This window comes from Sphaerodactylus townsendi, linkage group LG07, assembly GCF_021028975.2.
Source record: "Sphaerodactylus townsendi isolate TG3544 linkage group LG07, MPM_Stown_v2.3, whole genome shotgun sequence".
NCBI classification, from domain to species: domain Eukaryota; kingdom Metazoa; phylum Chordata; class Lepidosauria; order Squamata; family Sphaerodactylidae; genus Sphaerodactylus; species Sphaerodactylus townsendi.
In genome coordinates, this window is record NC_059431.1 from 38702756 (window position 1) to 38722562 (window position 19807).

A 19807-nucleotide genomic window follows, 5' to 3' on the forward strand; every position below is an offset into this window, starting at 1 on the left:
CGCCACTGCTGCTCTTAATCCTGTTGGAGGCACTTTTTGGAGTGCCTCGAATGGATTAATTGGATTTACATTGATTTCTATGGGAAATGGTGCCTTGGTTTTCGTCGATTTCAGTTTTCGATGATTCCTTTCGGACGAAATAGACAAAAACCAAGGTACCACTGTACTAGAGTCCTGTGTTGCCCACTCACTGAACTGGGAACGTCTCTGTGGAACTGCCAGCCTCTTAACATCAATGGTTGCTGCTTTCTTAGCATTTGTAGAGCATGTGGATTGTCAAGCAAAGAGATGGAGGGGGCCTTTTGTACAGAGAGCAGGTTCAACCTCTCAGAATTGGTTCTTTAAAGGAGTAAATTAGTATATATAAAATACCACTCAATCCAGACTTGGTTAAGGCCTTAAATGTGAATAAGCCCTCCCACTCTTAGCTCAGTCTAATCCTAATTAAAATGATTTATGTAATAAAACATAAAGTTTTAATGACACCATATTGTAAGTGTCCAGAAATTAGCCTTGGTGTACGCAGTTATAACAGATGCATTGAAATCCAAGTTCTGTTCATAAAAATTACATTTATTAATTCTTCATAGCCTGGTTTTCTCTTTTTAAACCTTTCAAACACCAGCTGGAATCCAGAGCCCTGCATCCATATGGAATATTTCCTGTTATCGAAATCCCCCTGGCTAATCTAAAAAGCAGGGAAAGATCTGGTTGTATCAGTAAGGCTGCATCGTTGGAACAGTCAACATCACAGAAAGGGTGAGAGCAGTTTTCATTTCAACTTCATTTCAGGTATTTCTTGAGGGTTGCAGGGAGCCACATTTGCAAACTACAGTTTTAAGAGCACCAGTATTTTGTCATCATCTTTACGTCTCACTAAGCACAGTTACAATTAATACAGAAAGTCATGTTACATTGTACATGATGATTAATCAATTCAGGTTTAAAAAGTTTAATACACTAATGCTAGCACAGTTGAATCACATGTATTCACAGTGGGTCTGTAAGCTACCACAGCATTCTGTGGTACAGAACAAGTATAGAACAGTCCGTTTGTGGTCCCTGCTGGAAAAGCTCTTTCCAGAACCAAGTTTATATATAGCTAAATACAACCCTCACTCCAACAATGTGACACACAGCACAGTGGTTACAGTATCAGGCTGGTGAAATCAAACCCCAGTCCTAACAGAACTGGCAGATAAATAGGGTTCCCAACTGCCCAGAAACAATGGGCAATCATCCAACGATTGATTCATCTGCTTGCCAACACTCAACTGGGAAGAAAGCCAGGGGAAGAAAGGGGGCACAATCAGAATCCCCTGCATGATGACATCACTTACAGTTTATGCAGAAGAACCAACATCACACAGAGGGACGCTTCTTGTACTCTCCCCCAAAACTCTAAGGAAACCATAGTTTTTTCACGAGTGCCAGCACATCTACATAAACTGGAAGTGATGTCATCATATAGGTGGTACCAATTGTGGCCCCACAACCCTCCTGCTTAAACCTCCCACTAGTTGCCAAGAGGGACCTAGCAACCTTACAGACAAAACATTGATGAATTGATTAACTCTAGTCACTCTAAAGACAGACTGAGCACCAGTTTTGCTGACCATTTTCTTTTTCTTGACTCTGCGCTTTTGAGAACTATCCTTACATTAAAAGGGAGTCATCAAGGTTATTTTAAAGAACATTCATCATATCTACTTTGGTTTACATTCTACTTGGACCATGACAAATCTATTGCACTACAGAGTGGTCTACACTTTGGCAAGTTAAAATAATCAAACAATACTTGATGATTTGCATAAAGAATATCAAGAGCAACCCACATAAGACACTTGGGTAATTAACTATGATTACTCAAAATTACATTTGGACAATAAAAATGTAGTCTAAAAATACAAATTGAGATTTTTCTTTAAAAAAGAGTAAATATATTTACATTAAGTTTCACATTGTAATTACTGCAATATGCTGGATGAGCAACACTGGCAGAATTTAGATACACCTTTATGCTATTTAAAAATGTTATTTTATTACTTTGACATTCACAGATGCCCTAATTACAAAAAAAGTTGCTTTCAAAACTTGTGAAGCAGCAAAATTAGTATTTCAGTAAAAGCACCTAATCCACATTGTAAATGGCATTTGGAAAGATACAACAGGACGACAAACACAAACAGAGCTTGTAAAAGGAATTGGAAGACAATGCCCAGTATTTCTCAACTGCTTTTAGGAAGGCACATAAAACACACCAAGGAAAATGGAGCATACGCCACCACGGGAATGGAAGATAAACAATTCTCAAAAAACAATTCCATTATATAGTAGGCCAACAGGATGTAAAGGATGTACAGAGCAAAATTCCTCAATGAAAAATGCAAAGGTTCCCATATATGGAGTGCCAAAGTTCAGATTCATATTAACGTGGCACAAATGTGTGCAGTTGTAAAGTTAAAAAAAAAGAAATAAGGGCTTTCTTCAGTTATCTGTGATCCAAAACAACTGCATTTAGCTTTATGAAAATGTACACATTTAAGCAAACACTCCTCCCCCTTGTTATGACTTGCGACTATCATAATCAGTGACCATCCGTTTGATGTGCGATAGTTTGCTCTTCAGCATCTTGCAGTGCACCTTTCGATTCTTATAGTCGGCTGACTAGAGAAAAAAATGTAATGAAAGGTTACTAAAAAGAGGGGGAAGAAAACATCTTCATAACTGAGAATGCTAGATTAAGTAACACAGAATGGCTCTTATGTTAGTCAAAAGGATCCATATCAGTATTTATGCAAAAGAAACACAAATGACCTGTAGAGCCAGAGCTAGGATTTTGCAAGTGTCTGTCACAACTCAGTTTTAAAAGGGTTAACTGTTTGTATGTGAACAACTTGCTGAAATCACTGTTTATGACCAGAGCTACTGATTGGCTATTGGTCAGTCAGATAGCCATTGCTTACATGTTAGTGAGCACATACATCTGAAGTTATAAAGTTAACTCTGTTTCTTTGTTTGAGCAGACAGAGAGGAGACATGAGGTAGACGTCATCATGTGAGACAGCAGAGAAGTACCAAGATGAAACCAAACGTACAGTAATGTAGATGTGTAACAGAAAATAAAGGATTTCTTATTTTATCTCCATGTAACCTTACAGTTAGTTAACTCATTTACAACTGTTCTTGTTTTTATACAGAATATTCTGTTTTACACACACACACCCATATACACACCCAACACTTCCCTTTCCATAAAAGTTGTCACTGTCAAGGTAACAAGCCTCAATGCAATTTTAAAGCCCTTTCACCTCTTAAACAGAAGAAACTGCTGTGGTAAAATATACAATGCAGAGCTGTATGCTTGGATTACTATTTCAGCAAGTGTGTTGCAGCAAGAGCACTTAACACACCAAATATAGGCCAAGGCATTATATAGAGGTGTTCAAAGGCTGTCCTGTCTATTAATCACCAAATGTGCCAACAAAAACAGGCTTTCAAATTTCAAATATTGGGAGACAGTGTAAGTGAAACTTCATAAATAATATTATTCTTCATCCAGGCCTTTAAAAAATGTAGTGACTCAGAAGACACTGATGAGAAAAGTTAATACATCTCATTCGGGCATGGAATTATTGAGGATGTACCTGCTAGACTATTCGATTTTGATGTCACATTTTACTGCTTTGGCATAGTACATAATCTCTGGAGGCATTAAGAGCAGAATTTCAGAGACATTGACATTTTGAGTCATTTACTGGACTAAAAGATAAGGGAGGGGAGAGAGGGAGACATTTTTCCAGCCTGTTGCTGGGTCTCCAGAATATCCAATAGCAGAAGATTTCATAAGTTTTACTTTTTACATTTCCACCCCAACAATATAAAGAAAAGTTAATCATAGTTTTTAACCATTCAACTGCAGTATTTTAGTCTCAAAACTACCATTCTAGGAAGGTTTGACTGAGTAATAGTAGCTTGCCCCAGACTATCCGTTTGATTTGGGAGCTAAGCAGAAACATGACACTGTTTCCCACATACAGTCTTAACACTTAACCACTAATGCCCTAACATTTAGTGGAGATTTATCCTTAAAACATTTGGCGAATTACATGTGCCATTAACAACTAGTATTGAACTAATTCTGCCTCAAGGGGCAAAGCCCATTCCAATTAAAAGACTCCTAAGGCATTTCAAAGGTATTAACCATCTTGGCTAGTCACAGTCAGATTTTTCTGAATGGATTAGTCAAAAGTAAAACCTGAGGTAAATATTGTTAAACACTGGCCTACAAATCTTGTGGGGATTACTTTAATACACCTTAGACAATTTTATCTCGATCATAATGTCTACACATAAAGAAGGCTGAATATGACCTGATAGAGTAGAAGCTTTAAAAATGTTATGAAGTCAGGACTATAATGTAATTGTGGGATACTGAAGTAACTGCTATATTTCTAAAAAGCAGAAACTCTTTAAAATTATAAGCTTGTGTTCAATAGAGACAAGGATTATTACTATACACTCTGTCCTGAGAATAAGTCAATTTAATACAACTGGATTGACTTCTAAGTATGTATAACAGTTGTATAAAGTTAGGCAACTCAAATTGACACTGCAGATCTGTGAAAATGAAGTAATTAAATTATGCCTATTCTAGGTTGGCACACTACTGGCACAGGAGAAATCCCTGTTTAAATTTACATTTCAAGCAAGAATTTGGCAAACTTACTGCTTTGATTTCCTTCAATCTGTTGTATTCTTCAGCAGCAGTCTGACAGGGGGAAAAAGGCTCAAATTAGACAAACACACCTGCCAAAACCTAATATAATATGAGGAAGTTAAATCATTGAAGCAGAAAAATCATAGAGGCTTTTTATTAATATTTTTGAAGCAGAAAAATGAAGCAGAAATATATATAATACTATATATAAAATATATAATTTATAATATATTTTAAGAAGAAAAACAGTAGTGTACACATGAAAGAAGCCTGTCCTGTTTTCACATGAATAAGGATTAGACATGTTATCAAAGGTGAAGAGAGTTCAGTGGCAGTGCACATATTTTCCCAATAGATAGTTCACTTCCGGGCACCTCCAGTTAAAAATAATTTTGTGTTAATAAGCTTGAGAAATATCTTTGCCTGAGCAAGTACCACTGCCTCACTGCCAGCTATGTAAACCAAAAGAGAGTAGATGGGATTTGATGGAAGACAAGCAGTACTGAAACAGAAATAAAGGTCTTGATCCAAGCTGAAATGAGTAACTGGAAGGTTCAGTGCTTGACTGTTGATGTGGGCAGAACATCCACAGGCTAATGAATCTGCCTGTGGGAGTGGCATTGGTGTGAAGACAGATTATGCTCCTTACTATTGCTCTTAATATTATACTTTGTGGGTTTTTCTCATATGTAACTGCTATGTATGGTTCTCTTCAGATTGCTTGAAGATACAATAAATAACTGTAGATTGTGCTATTCCCACCCTGTCCTCTCCCCCTCCCTCCAAACCCTGTTCACCATCCAGCCCACAAACTCAGGGGAACTTGGGGGCTCCAGGAAAGTCTCCTGGAGCCAGGATTCCACATCACTAAGAACTGTAGAAAAAGTCTCCTACCTACTATATTATCAGCATAGAATTTGGAAAGCTCATTCTTAGAAGATCTGATGACTCAACCATACATGGTAAGAAAGAGCTCTGAAATTTTGGAGTTACACACCCAGAGCTTCCTCAACCGAGATCATAAACAGCAACAAACTCTGTCCTCATTGTTAACTCCCACTCAACCATCTTATTGAGCATACTAGATAAGGAAATTCCTTCATTAATTATGTCACTTCCTTCATAACTGCAGGTGCTTAAATCTTTGGTGGCACAAGGAATTTCCAACTGCTTTCAGGCTACAGCGTAGGTTTGTTTGTCCTATCAAAGTGCAGCATCTTTTCTTCATTAATACAGAACTTCTCACAACCACATAACCTAAAAGATAGAGGTGGGATCCAGCAGGTTCTCACAGGTTCCTGAGAGTAGGTTACTAATTATTTGTGTGTGCCAAGAGGGGGTTACTACTTGGTGATTTTGCCACGTGATTTTTGCCTTAGTTACGCCCAGGGACGTAGGTATAGATTTTTATGGGGGTGGGGCCACACCCCTACCCGCCCCTAGGGCATGGCCACGCCTCCCCAAGCCCCGCCCCTCGCCTAGCGCTTATAAAAGCAGCTCTCCGAGGTCGGGGATGGCAGATTCTCCTGCCCTGCCCTGCCCCTCCCCTCTGGGCAGAGGCATAGAGGGAAAATGGAGACTGGTGTAAAATCTGAGTACTCCCCCCCGCCCCCGGGCAGCTGCTGTGATGCTGGAATCCACCCCTAAACAGCATCACTTTCAATGGTGTTTAAACTAGAGAGCCCAAATTCTCCTTTTAAATCCACCTTAAAGGGAGAATCTGGGGTCCCTGAGGTTAACACAACGTTGAAGTGATGCTGTTTTGGGGGGTGGGATTAGTCCCCCCCACCCTGAAACAGCATCACTTTCAATGTGGCGTAGTGGTTAAGAGCAGGTGCATTCTAATCTGGAGGAACCGGGTTTGATTCCCTGCTCTGCCACTTGAGCTGTGGAGGCTTATCTGGGGAATTCAGATTAGCCTGTGCACTCCCACACACGCCAGCTGGGTGACTTTGGGCTAGTCACAGCTTTTTGGAGCTCTCTCAGCCCCACCCATCTCACAGGGTGTTTGTTGTGAGGGAGCAAGGGCAAGGAGATTTTAAGCCCCTTTGAGTCTCCTACAGGAGAGAAAGGGAGGATATAAATCCAGACTCGTCTTCTTCTTCTAAACTGAGGACCTCAGATTCTCCCTTTAAATCCATGCCGAAGGGGGTGGATTTAAAAGGAGAATCTGCAACTTATCCCTGAAATCCCTAATATGTAACTTATCCCTGAAATCTGCCTCCATCCCTGAAGACTGGAAGATGGCCAATGTCACACCAATCTTTAAGAAAGGGTCTAGGGGAGACCCGGGAAATTACAGGCCAGTCAGTTTGACATCTGTTCCTGGTAAATTAGTAGAATCTATCATTAAAGATGAAATTATTAAACATGTAGAAAAGCAAGACCTGCTGAGGAAGAGTCAGCATGGCTTTTGTAGAGGCAAATCCTGTCTTACAAACTTACTAGAGTTCTTTGAGGGTGTAAACAGACATGTGGATGAGGGGGAACCGGTGGACATTGTCTACTTGGATTTCCAAAAGGCTTTTGACAAAGTTCCTCACCAGAGACTGTTGAGAAAACTCAGCAATGAAGGAATAAGAGGGGAAGTCCTCCTATGGATTAAAAACTGGTTGAGGAACAGGAAACAAAGAGTGGGTGTAAATGGGAAATTCTCACAATGGAGAGATGTAGGGAGTGGTGTCCTCCTAGGATCCTCAGTATTGGGACCAGTGCTCTTTTAACCTATTCATAAAATGACCTGGAAGTAGGGGTGCAGGTAGCGTGGTGGCCAAGTTTGCAGATGATACCAAATTATGCAGGGTGGTGGAGAACCACAAGAAGGATTGCTTGAAGAGCTCCAAGCGGACCTTTGATAAATTAGGTGAGTGGGCTCAGAAATGGCAAATGCAGTTCAATGTAGCAAAATGTAAAGTGATGATGCACACAGGGGCAAAAAAATCCAAACTTCACATACACGCTTACAGGGGGTCAGTGCTATCAGTCACAAGACCAGGAAAGGGATTTGAAGGCCTTAGTTGATAGTTCCATGGGGATGTCAACTCAATGCATGGCAGCTTTCGTGAAAAGGCAAACTCTAGTGCTGGGGATACAATTAGGGAAAGGAGTTAATATTTAATAAAACTGCAAAGATTGTCATGCCCTTATATCACACTGCGGGTGCTGCACTCCACACTTGAGTAACTGTGTTCAGTTCTGGTCAGCCACATCTCAAAAAAAAAAGGATATCTAAGAGATAGAAAAGTGCAGAGAAGGGCAACGAGGATGATTGAGGGGACTGGAGCACCTTCCCTAAGTGAGGAGAGGCTGCAGTGTTTGGGACCTCTTTAGTTTGGAGAGGAGAGGCGCCTGAGGGGGGGGATATGATTGAAGTCTATAAAATTATGCATGGGGTAGAAATGATGACAGAGAGAAATTTTTCTCTCTTTCTCACAATACTAGAACCAGGGGGCATTCATTGAAAATGCTGGGGGGAAGAATTAGGACTAATAAAAGGAAACACTTCTTCACACAACATGTCATTGGTGTTTGGAATATGCTGCCACAGGAGGTGGTGATGGCCACTAACCTGGATAGCTTTAAAAAGGGCTTGGACAGATTTATGGAGAAGAAGTCGATCTATGGCTACCAATCTTGATCCTCCTTGATCTCAGATTGCAAATGCCTTAGCAGACCAGGTGCTCAGGAGCAGCAGCAGCAGCAGGCCATTGCTTTCACATCCTGCATGTGAGTTCCCAAAGGCACCTGGTGGGCCACTGTGAGTAGCAGAATGCTGGACTAGATGGACTCTGGTCTGATCCAGCAGGCTAGTTCTTATGTTAATCTGGGGAAATTTGGGGGGTGCCTGCTGCCAGGGGTGCAATTATTAAGCTAGAAGCACCAAACTTTCAGGGTATCTTTAGGAGTCTCTCCAAATGATACCACCCAGGTTTGGTGAAGTTTGGTTCAGGGGGTCCAAAGTTATGGACTCTCAAAGGTGTAGCCCCCATCTCCTATTCGCTCCCATTGGAAACAATGGGGGATGGGGGAACCTCCTTTGGGAGTCCATAGCTTTGGACCCCCTAGACCAAACTTCACAAAACCTAGGTGGTATCAATAAGAGACTCTCCTAATAGTACATCCCAGGTTTGGTGAAGTTTGGTTCAGGATGTCCAAAGTTATGGACCTTCAAAGATGTAGCCTTCATCTTCTATTAGCTCCCATTGGAAACAATGGAGGATGGGGCACCCCCTTTGGGAGTCCATAACTTTGGATCCCCTGAACCAAACGTCACCAAACCTGGGTAGTATCATCAGGAGAGGCCCCCAAACAATCCCTGAAAGTTTGGTGCTGTTAGCCCAAACAATGCGCCCCCTGCAGGCAAAAAACTGAAAAAGCACTAAAATGTTTTTAAAACGCACGAACGGAGGGGCAGAGCTTCGGACATGAACGGGGGGGTTCAAACCCGAGAACCCCCCCTTACCTACATCCATGGTTACGCCCCTCCTCTCAGCAGTAGCGCGCAGAACTTAAATCAGTCTAGCAGGAGGTGCACCGGCGTGCGTGGCAGCCTGCGCCTGCGTGCATTCGTTTCCTGCCGAAGGACTGGCTCAGCAGCTGCGTCCTTACCACAGCCCCGCCCAGGAATGCCCCGCCCCCAGAATGCCCGGCAACACCCCCGTCGTGCCCCACCCAGCCCCACTGGCGCTACGCCACTGTTTGAATCCCACCACCATGGGAACCTGTTACTAAAATTTTTGGATCCCACCAATGCTAAGAGACAGTTATGGTTAGAGAAGTTATTGCAATTAAGATGCTATATTTCTAGTTATTAGTTTCAACAACAACAACAAAAAGTACCTTCCGACCCTCAGTCCTTGTTTTAAATGTTTTAAAGAGATGCCTATACAAGAAGGATCACCTCAATCATAACCATTTCCCTCTTATACCAATTCATTTTGCATTTACATATAGCCAGTTCTCTCAACATGTTAAGTGGTCTTCCTAGTCCAAGTCAGGCTATTGGTCTATTTGACATAATTTATTTTGGGATGTTATCAGCAGATGGCCAGATCTTCTCTCCTTTGCTAAAAGTTTTTTAATTGGAGATGCTGGAGTTTGAATCCAGGACTTTCTGTATGAAAAACAGAAACAAAAGGCCTTTTTTGCAGGAAGAAGCCTGGTTTTAAAAAGCAGATGAATAAAACTAACACATCTTCTTAAAACCAGGATTTAATACCACCACACAGCCAAACAATAATCAGTAAGAAGAATTATTTCTGTCAATTCAAGATTCCTCAGATTTATGGTGAAATAGTTTAAATCAACAGAACTACCTTATATTCCTCACTGTCTTCACTGTAGTCATCTAATTCTTTATCAAGACGAGAAAGTTCTTTACTTATTTGATCAAGCTCTGCTTGCAAACGCTTATATTCTTGCAGCCCTGCATCAAAGTCTTGCTTGTATGTTTGTCTCTGATTGTCTGATGATATAGCAGGATATTCCCTGGGTAAAGCAAAATGTAAAATGTAACTTATACATGTTCTTTAGCTTAAAGGTTTCAAGAAATAAATTACAATAAATAAAATAATCTGAGGCAACAACTTCTGCTGAGGTGACTTTCACTTCACATTAATCCATTCTCTTACTCCTATACATCTCTGAGGCCATATTAGGATTTGAGTCCATTTCTAGTCTAGTCTTTTCAATTTTGCTACCTGTGTCTTTGGGGAGTTCTCCACTTTACATAATACTAGGCTGTTAACATCATCAAACCACCTTCTCATTGTAAGTCTAGTACAGACAGCCCGCCCCCTCTCTCAGTTCAGCACAGAATCTTCACAGTCACTCTCCAGTGACCACCAATCACTTCACTCTCTCATCCCCCTTTTCACCCCCTTCCTTCTACAACTTACCTCTCATTTTGAAGAAACCCACATACATTTTAAATCATTACACACACATTAGAACATTTTAAATCATTACACACACATTAGAAATACTAGTATGAGTTTGGTTTCAGGTCTGTAAATAAAAAAGAATAAAAAGATACTGGAAAAACTGCTCAGCAATCTAATTATGGATGTGCATGGTGTCCTGCACTTAAAATAACTGCCATTGATAACATTAGATCCGTGGCCACTGAAGATTAGATCAAGCCAACATGGACATTGAACTCCCCCAACACTATAAGTTTGGGAAACCTCAATGCCCACCTGGCAGACCTCCAGGAGCCTTGGCAGGCTTTCAGTCAGTGCGCTAGATGACCAGTACACCAACAAGACAGCCAGTCTGTCCTCCAAGTCCCAAAGGAGGCCTAAATACTCTATACCAGTGATTGGTGGGACAGGGGTCACTCGAAAGGGGATCTAGTGTCATCCATGGCAACGCTAGTCTCTCCCTTCTGAACATCAAGGCCTCACTCACCAAGGAGGCCACAGTCTGGATTTGATCTTTGGGGCAGGTGTGGATGTGGTCCTATCCACTATAGATAGAATGCCATGGTCCAACCACTTCGCTCTTAAGGTCTTGATGGAAATCGATATGCCTCACTGTTTAGATGATGGGCATATTTGGGCCAGCCTATAGAGACTTATGGACCTCACTGGGGTCTTGCGGGAGTCACCACCTGCTGGCAACTCTCAGAAAGAGCTGATAGGGAGCTGGGAAACCAAGTTCTCTGAAGTGATCAAGATCGTTGCACTATGGCAGGGGTAGGGAACCTGCGGCTCTCCAGATGTTCAGGAACTACAATTCCCATCAGCCTCTGTCAGCATGGCCAATTGGCCATGCTGGTGAACTGATGAAACTCTGAACATCTGACTCCCATTCTATATCATGGCTCCTCTCTGGTCCCTCGGGTCCAAATCGGCCCCTTGGTATACTGAGGAGCTAAGGAGGACTAAACAGGAACTGAGATGAGTGGAGCGAGTGTGGCAGCGTATTCGCAACGAGGAATCGAGATGCTCATTTAGGATGCTTATGAAAGCCTACGAAGGACTACCACTGAGAGCTCACAGCCAGCACAATTGTTTAGGGTAATTCGGACACTTATGACCTTGAATACAGGTCCCAGATCTCAGGAACTGGCATTTAGCTGTGAGGCTTTTGTGAACTTTTTTGCATAAAAAAATTCATCTCTCCACCATGACCTTCCTGCCACAATTAATACAATAAATGAACCAGAGGCCCCTTGCCTGTCATCTGGTCCTTGTTTAGACCAATTCAGACTGCTTGACCAAACTGATGTTGACAGGATTCTGGCTGCTACTCAATGCACTACTTGTCCCCTTGACCCGTGGCCATCCTGGCTGATGAAGGTCAATGATGAAGTGCTACAGGACCCCCTGTTGAAAATTATCAACTTTTCCTTTGAGCAAGGAGTATTTCCAGGGTGGTTAAAAAAGGCAGTAGCCCACCCACTCTTTAAAAGACCATCTTTAGATCCTTTGGAGCTGGCCAATTACTGCCCAGTTTGAATGTATTGTTCCTGGGTAAGGTAATTAAGAGAGCAGTTGCGAAACAGCTACAGAGTTTCCTAGATGATGCAAAGGTGTTGGATCCCTTCCAGTCCAGTTTCTGTGTTGGTCATGGGACAGAGATATCTCCCCTGAGCCTCCTGTGGGAGAAACAATATGTCTCGCCATCTGGGGTTTTTAGCTGGATTGTTTTAAATGGTTTTTTGATTGTTTTTATTGGTTGTTATTTATAGGAATTTTATGGATATTTTAGGCTTTATGGCATTGTATGCGCCTAAGTACTTGTGTGGTAGGGCTGGGTATGAAACTAACGAATCAAAAACAAAACAAACGTGAGTGAGTAAGTAAGTAAAGGAAGCGTAAAACCCTAGATCACTGGTATTTTTTTAGAAGTTCATTTCCCCAACAACATGGCTCAGGGCAATAAAGGGACTTTCTCAGAAAAAAAAAATCTTCTGACAAAAAATCACTCCAGTCAGACCACAGTTGCAAAGTTTTTTACACCCTCTAGGAGTGCAGACCTGGGCATTATAAGGCCCTCATGCTGAGGCATTATCTGGCCCTCTGGCCAGATGACCCTGACCCGACCCCTGCCTTGCTGGGGAGCACAGGCGTTTTTGCCTAGGGACAGTACCTCTTGTCCCCGGTATCCATTTTGGTCGCGTGAAGCCAAAAGCGATCCCCGCACGCATGCTGATTCAGTAGCGACCTTAGCAAGGCCTGCACTGAGCAGCGACTGTTGCCGAGTGCCTGTTGTAGCCCGCCCTGCGGTGGCCTGGAGTGTCAGGGGAGAAATCCGCTCCCAGAGGCAGGACTGGGGAGGCTCATACACTCCCTCTGACCCAGTGTGCCTTATTCTCCCTTACTCACAAAGCCTTCTCAGCAGACTGGCTCCCATAGGCACAGGAGAAGGGGAAGCTGAGCTGGATCCCAGCAGCAACAGAACTGATGATGATGCTGGCATTTGTTTGAAGTAAACCTTCAGATGGGGTGATTTGCGAGAGATTTTTTTGCTTAAGTTAATTCCCCTTGCACTGGCTTGGAGCTGTTTCTCAGGCCAGCCTACCTCACAGGGTTGGTGTAAGGACAAAATTAGGAAAAGAGAGTTGGTGGGGAGAGCCATGTATGTTTTGCTGGGGTGGGGTGATCTGTGAAGATATTGCTGACATTTGTTTGGTAAATCTTCTGATGGGGGGTGATTTGTGAGAGATTTACATGCTTAAAAGTTAATTTTCCCTTGAACTGGCTTGGAGCTGTTTCTGATTTGCTGGGGAGTGAGGCGCCTTTGAAAGCCCCGCAGAAGCTGGTTGCCTTGGCTGCCGGCTTCTGCGAGAGAACTCACCAGCGCTACCTTTACTGAAGGCGAGGTGTCTTTGAAAGCCCCGCAGAAGCCGGTTGCCTTGAAACGCGACTGCGAGGCTTTCAAAACCTAACCCACAACTGCTGAGGAACGCTGAAAGCCACAGAAGCTGGTTGCCTTGGCTGCGGCTTCTGCGGAGAACTTTCAAAGCCGCCCCTGGCTTGCTTTTGAGTGGCCTTTAGCTCATGAAGCTGGTTGCCTTGGCTGCCAGCTTCTGCGGGGCTTTCAAAAGCGCCTACGCTGCTGAGGCCGGTGTCTTTTAAGCCCGCGAAGCCGGTTGCCTTGGCTGCTGGCTTCTGTGGGCTTTCAAAACCACCTCGCCCCCCCTGCGTTTTGGCCCGGCCCTCCACAATATTTTCTGTTTCTTATGCGGCCCCATGGAAAAAATAATTGCCCACCCCTGGCTTATGGTGTTTTGATTTCTTGTTGCAAGCATCCATACTAGCCAGTAACATCAGAGAAACTAGATACAGACTGAAACTAGAAACATCAGAGAAACTAGATACTAGCCAGGACCATCAGATAAACTAGATACAGATTGAACAAATTAACAGTGCATTCACAGCTCTGCCTTGTTCAATGGGTTTATATTTGTGTATATTTGATCATGTGAAAAAAGACTTGTATTTTGGTTTAAATATGACAGAAGGGGTAACAGTGCTTCCTCATCACCAAAACACTAGGTACCAAGGGGAAATCTGAGTGTCTTTTAGATGTTTATGCCAATGAGAAACTGAGCATGAGGTCAATAGGGACTAGATTCCAATGCTTATCCTTGCTGGTCTCTTCTTATTCCTCTCACACAGACATTCACATCCTGGCAATCCACAACCAACCCAGCCTGAACCAGGATTGTTCAAAATGATTTTACAAGTCAGACCACACATTACTGTGTGCCAACACCCAGCCTTAGGGAGATGACCATACCTGTCCCAGTTCTCTTCCAGTTCATCACAGGATTCCCCTCCAGTGGTATAATCTGCATCATAATTGTCAGTGTTGATTCTTTTCTGTCTTCCTGATTTTCTTTTTTGTGCTGGATCCTTAGTTGCCTTATTGTAACAGTTAGTATTGGCATACTGAGACTGTTTTGTTAAGGGATCGACAGTTCCAAGCATCCTATTGCAAGATTAGAATAATTAGTTTACAGTTTGAATAAAAAAATCAACAGCACACTAAAGAATTATTAAGTGATAGACTAGAGTCTCTTAAGGCGTTAGTGCCAAATTCCTTCTCTGAAAGGGATGTATCCAAAGGAAAAGATTTGTATCCCTCAAACATTCAGAAAGATATTAACACATAGGAGTGGTGGTAAGGGATTGGACAAAATGAAGAAATTACAACCCAGAAGAAACACAGTGGCAGGAGTGGCAGGCATTGACACAAGCCTCTCATTTTGGAATCGTTAGGCAATTGTTTATATTGAAAAGCTATTCAGTCAATTCAATTCAGTCAAGTGACCTTTAATTGCATTAAAACAGTTTTGATTCGCTACTGACAACAAGCAAATCAAAGTGACCCAGCTTAATGAATTGTTGCAAAGATGAATTAAATAAAGATTTGAGAAGTATTTGCATATTAGAAATACTGGAACAGAGAGTCAGTAGTCAATAGTGGAGGAATCCCACATCCCTGACTGTACTGGCATCTACAAATCTGACACATAATATGTTGGAGCACATAAGAGTGCAGTTCTATAATACAGCCATCTAAGGCTTAGAACTGGATGGCCCAGGCTAGGTCTCATCAAATCTCCAAAGCCAAGCAGGGGCAGCCCTGGTTAGGACTTGGGTGAAAGACCACCAAGGAGGTCCGGGATTGTTATGCAGAGGCAAGCAATGGAAATCTACCTCTGTTCATCACTTGCCTTGAAAACGCCACAGTGTGCTCAGGAGCAGCAGCAGCAGCAAAAGGCAATTGCTTTCACATCCTGCATGTGAGCTCCCAAAGTGGTGGGCCACTGTGAGTAGCAGAGTGCTGGACTAAATGGACTCTGGTCTGATCCAGCAGGCTCTTTCTTATGTTCTTATGTTGCTAAAAGTTTGCTATGATTTGATGGTAATTTCCACCTCCAATGTTTAGGAACAACTTTAGTATATGTGAGCCCTGAATATACAAAGGATTAGATCCTATGGCTGCATTCTGGTCTCCTGCTGAGCAAGAATCTTTCTACAAACATAAGAAACTCTTCCACCCCCACAAGACTCCCTTTGACAGAGGAAAGCATTTCCATTGTTTGAAAGTTTGAAACCCAAGTTACTGATAAATGTTTCCATTATTAATATTGCTAACAAAGAAAAAGCTTGGCAGAGGTCCAGGGCAAAGCTGCACCCACTGGCATATCTGCCTGTTCTGGCTGGGAAGCAAAATTAAATTTGTGCTAGAAGTTGTCTCAGTTGTCGCAGGGAGAATAGAAAGTGAAAGTGAAGCTTGAGGAACTATGCCCATACAATAAATCTTGAGACAACGCACATTTGCCCCCTTAGCACAGCAGATGCCTTGTGTGTAATCTGCCTTGAGTTCCTGTGAGAAAGGCAGACTATAAAGAACATAACCAAATAAATAATAAAATTAGATATTGGAAAACTAAGAATGAAAGGTTAACTGGCTTACTAAACCACTGAGCCAGACAACTGTTGCAATGACAGAAACCTGAAATGCATAACTGAAGCATATTATGGGTTGGATTCAGACCAAGTTTTCCAACAACAGCATATAGTTTTCCTACCTCTCCTGTTTCACAGCAGCCAGCTGATTTCCACATAACACTGCTTCAGTCTGTCTGGCACTCCAGTTCCCCCCCTCACGAGGCCTAAATCACAATGAAAATAGCAATCAACACAAAGGTTGACTGTTAGGCCTGATCACAGTTTCTGTTTAACCAAGAATCTGAAACTATCCTTGCTTCAGATCCTAGGACAAGCAGAAATCTGGCTGCTACTTTGCCATAGGTAACAGTTATGTCAACAATAGCGTTACAGTTTATGTTATATCCTAAACAGAAGGCAAGGCATCAAAATAAGAAGGCAGAACAGTTTAGTAAATCAGGGTGTGTGTGTTTTGTGTGTGTGTAGGGCTGCAGTAATGACTTTCATTTTTCACTGTTCTTGCACACTCCAAGTCCTGGAATGGACTTGGGCAGTCTAAAACACTGGCCCGGATGAAAGAAACAGAGTTATTACAAACACCACAGTAGTGATGGAACAAATGCATGATCTGAAAAGGAAGGACAATATTATCCCAAAGTCTAATCACAATCAATCAACTTCTCATAGTGGCTGCCAGAATCGAACAATTAATAATATTTCAAAAAATTACTAGCCTTCTGATACAGCCCAAGAGAAAAAACAACAGGAAGCATTTACTTACAGAGTAGACCTGTCATTACTTTCAGGATAGATACGATGTGCAGGACTATCAGAAGCTGAGTAAGCCATTGAACTAGCAACTCTGTCGGGGTAGTCAGTTACAGGTATGGGTAATGAAGGTTCCACATTTACATTTTTCACCTAGAAAACAGACAACAATATTTTAAAAAGAGCAGCAGCTTCTGGGCTGGCAGGAATTGGCAGTAGCTTCCAAAGGTAGTTACAGGGAATTTAAACCCCTTGGTCAGTTGTTTAACTTTGCAGATTTTTCTGCCTGATTTTTCTGCAAAAAAAAAAACCCTGCTGGGGGTCAGTGTGCCCCATATTTGCTGATTTAGATATCCACAGGCAAGGGGAATACTTCAATAATTAGATATATAGATACCAAGAATGCAACCATTTACCATTTTTGCACAGTGAATATTTATTTGGTACATTTTTATCTTTCCTGCAAGGTTTTCGAGACATTATACATTGTTCTCCTCTCCATTTACCCTCACGAACTAGCATGTCAGGTTAGCCTGAGATAGAATGGCCAGTTCATGGTAGCTCAGTAAGTAATTCGAACAAGAGTCCTACACTCTAGACCAGGGGTAGGGAACCTGCGGCTCTCCAGATGTTCAGGAACTACAATTCCCATCAGCCCCTACCAGCATGGCCAATTGGCCATGCTGACAGAGGCTGATGGGAATTGTAGTTCCTGAACATCTGGAGAGCCGCAGGTTCCCTACCCCTGCTCTAGACATTTAGCATACTGGCTCTTCTCAACATTTTGTCTCAGTCTTCCCCCATATGAAGAGGCCTGAGAACAGAATGCCATCACAGACCTCTTCATATGCAGTCACAGCCAAAGATGTGCCAGATACACATCATAAGTCTTATTGAATTAACTTTTGCATTTATCAATTCCGTGTCTTGTACCCAGATAGGAAGAACTCTCTCAGACTACTCCCCCCCAGCCCCCCTCAACAGGCACTAATTTTAAAAAATACAGTTTATTTCATTCTGGTGTTTAACTGCATCTGCTGCCGTAAAAGGGCACACGCTATTGAGCATAATTAAAAACAGCTGAACAGCATTTAACTACTGAAATAAAAACAAACTCTGTGGTCCATCAGCAAAGACATCACAACTGTATAATTGGCCAATTAAAAGCTTACACAAACTAAAGCACAAGCCAAATCAGTCAATGAAAATGCCCTCAAACACAGTCATGTTTTCATCATGTTTTATTTTTCAGCAAAAGGCCAGGAAAACAACAAGTCAAATCAGTCCAGTAAATACACACCACAGGGGAAGCACAACCACACAAACAATCCCATCTCTTCACTAACAGGAGCTAACAAGTGGGATACAGAGATGAACTTCCTCATTCTATATGTTTAGAAAGGAATATGTAGGAGTTGATTGGGCCAAATTGTTTAGGGCTTTGAACTGGGCTCATAGTACAAATAAATGAAGAACCATATCAAAAATCCAAGAATTTGGTATAACTATCATAACAAAGGATTGCTTTGTTTACAAATGACTCCTAATCTTCAGTGTTACGGGTTATAGCCTTGACTTCATAATTGTGTCTCTTCCTGCAAAACTTCTCAGATAAGAAAAAAGAAAAGCATAACTGGTTTTTCAAGCTTTACGTTATTATTTACAGAAGTAGTTTCCACGGGAGACAAAGGATAAGAGTTTTTTAAAAAATTCTGTCACAGTTTACTTTATGTTGCACTAGTGTGTCTTAAATATCTTCAGATGTTAGGTATACAGTTGCTGATAGCTTACATCTCTCCATAATCTTTGTGCAACTTGTTAATGTAGGTTCTCAGTACACAGCAACGGAAACTGATACTACCCTGTTTCCCCGAATATAAGACATCCTCAAAAAATCAGACATAGTAGAGGTTTTGCTGAAGTGCAAAATATAAGGCATCCCCCGAAAGTAAGACATAGCAAAGTTTTTGTTTGGAAGTATGCCCGACGAACAGAACATAGAAAAATAAGACATCCCCTGAAAATAAGACGTAGCGCAGCTTTGGGAGCAAAAATTAATATAAGACACTGTCTTATATTCGGGGAAACACGGTACAATAAAGCATGTCACTTTTAGGCCTCCAGCAGCTTGACTAATTCCAGAGGGTTAGTTGTGTTAGTATGTGGCAGCAACATAAAATAGGAACCCAGTAGCACCATCAATATTAACAATTAATATCCCAGTGTGAGCTTTTGTGATAAACTCACTGCATCAGATACCATATAATCAGTATTATACCGACCCATCCGGAGCCTCTTGGGGATGGGGTGGTATAAAAATCTAAATAAAAAATAAAAATACCAAGCAACGATTGAGGAATTATGTAACTTCTAGGCTGAAGAAATTGAAATTGTTAAAAGATTTTCTATTCCTTGGTTCAGTCACAATACTAGAACCAGGGGGCATTCATTGAAAATGCTGGGGGGAAGAATTAGAACTAATAAAAGGAAACACTTCTTCACGCAACGTGTGATTGGTGTTTGGAATATGCTGCCACAGGAGGTGGTGATGGCCACTAACCTGGATAGCTTTAAAAGGGGCTTGGAAGTAGAATTTATGGAGGAGAAGTCGATTTATGGCTACCAATCTTGATCCTCTTTGATCTGAGATTGCAAATGCCTTAACAGTCCAGGTGCTCGGGAGCAACAGCCACAGAAGGCCATTGCTTTCACATCCTACATGTGAACTCCCAAAGGCACCTGGTGGGCCACTGCGAGTAGCAGAGAGCTGGACTAGATGGACTCTGGTCTGATCCAGCTGGCTTGTTCTTATGTTCTTATGTTCTTAGTCTTCAACCAAAAGGAAGATAAAGATTGGAAAGGGCAGCAGTGAATGAGCTAGAAAAGTTTCTTAAGCATAAGGATCCGTCAC

The 19807-nt window shown here is 42.0% G+C and overlaps 1 protein-coding gene across 3 annotated transcripts in view; it reads right to left on the reverse strand.

The window, feature by feature from the left end:
* Positions 1 to 552: 552 nt before the first annotated feature.
* The window catches only part of OCLN (occludin), a 33455-nt gene continuing 14200 nt past the window's right edge, over positions 553 to 19807 (reverse strand). For 2 of the 3 annotated variants that reach the window (XM_048504591.1, XM_048504592.1), the window contains exons 5-10: positions 16910 to 17049; positions 16269 to 16352; positions 14468 to 14659; positions 10036 to 10207; positions 4730 to 4771; positions 553 to 2667 (exon numbers count right to left, since the gene is read on the reverse strand). In XM_048504591.1, coding sequence (XP_048360548.1) covers positions 2566 to 2667; positions 4730 to 4771; positions 10036 to 10207; positions 14468 to 14659; positions 16269 to 16352; positions 16910 to 17049 — 732 coding nt within the window. In that variant the 3' untranslated portion in view covers positions 553 to 2565. The remainder of the gene's footprint in view (positions 2668 to 4729; positions 4772 to 10035; positions 10208 to 14467; positions 14660 to 16268; positions 16353 to 16909; positions 17050 to 19807) is intronic. The other variant, XM_048504593.1, reaches the window with a different exon arrangement.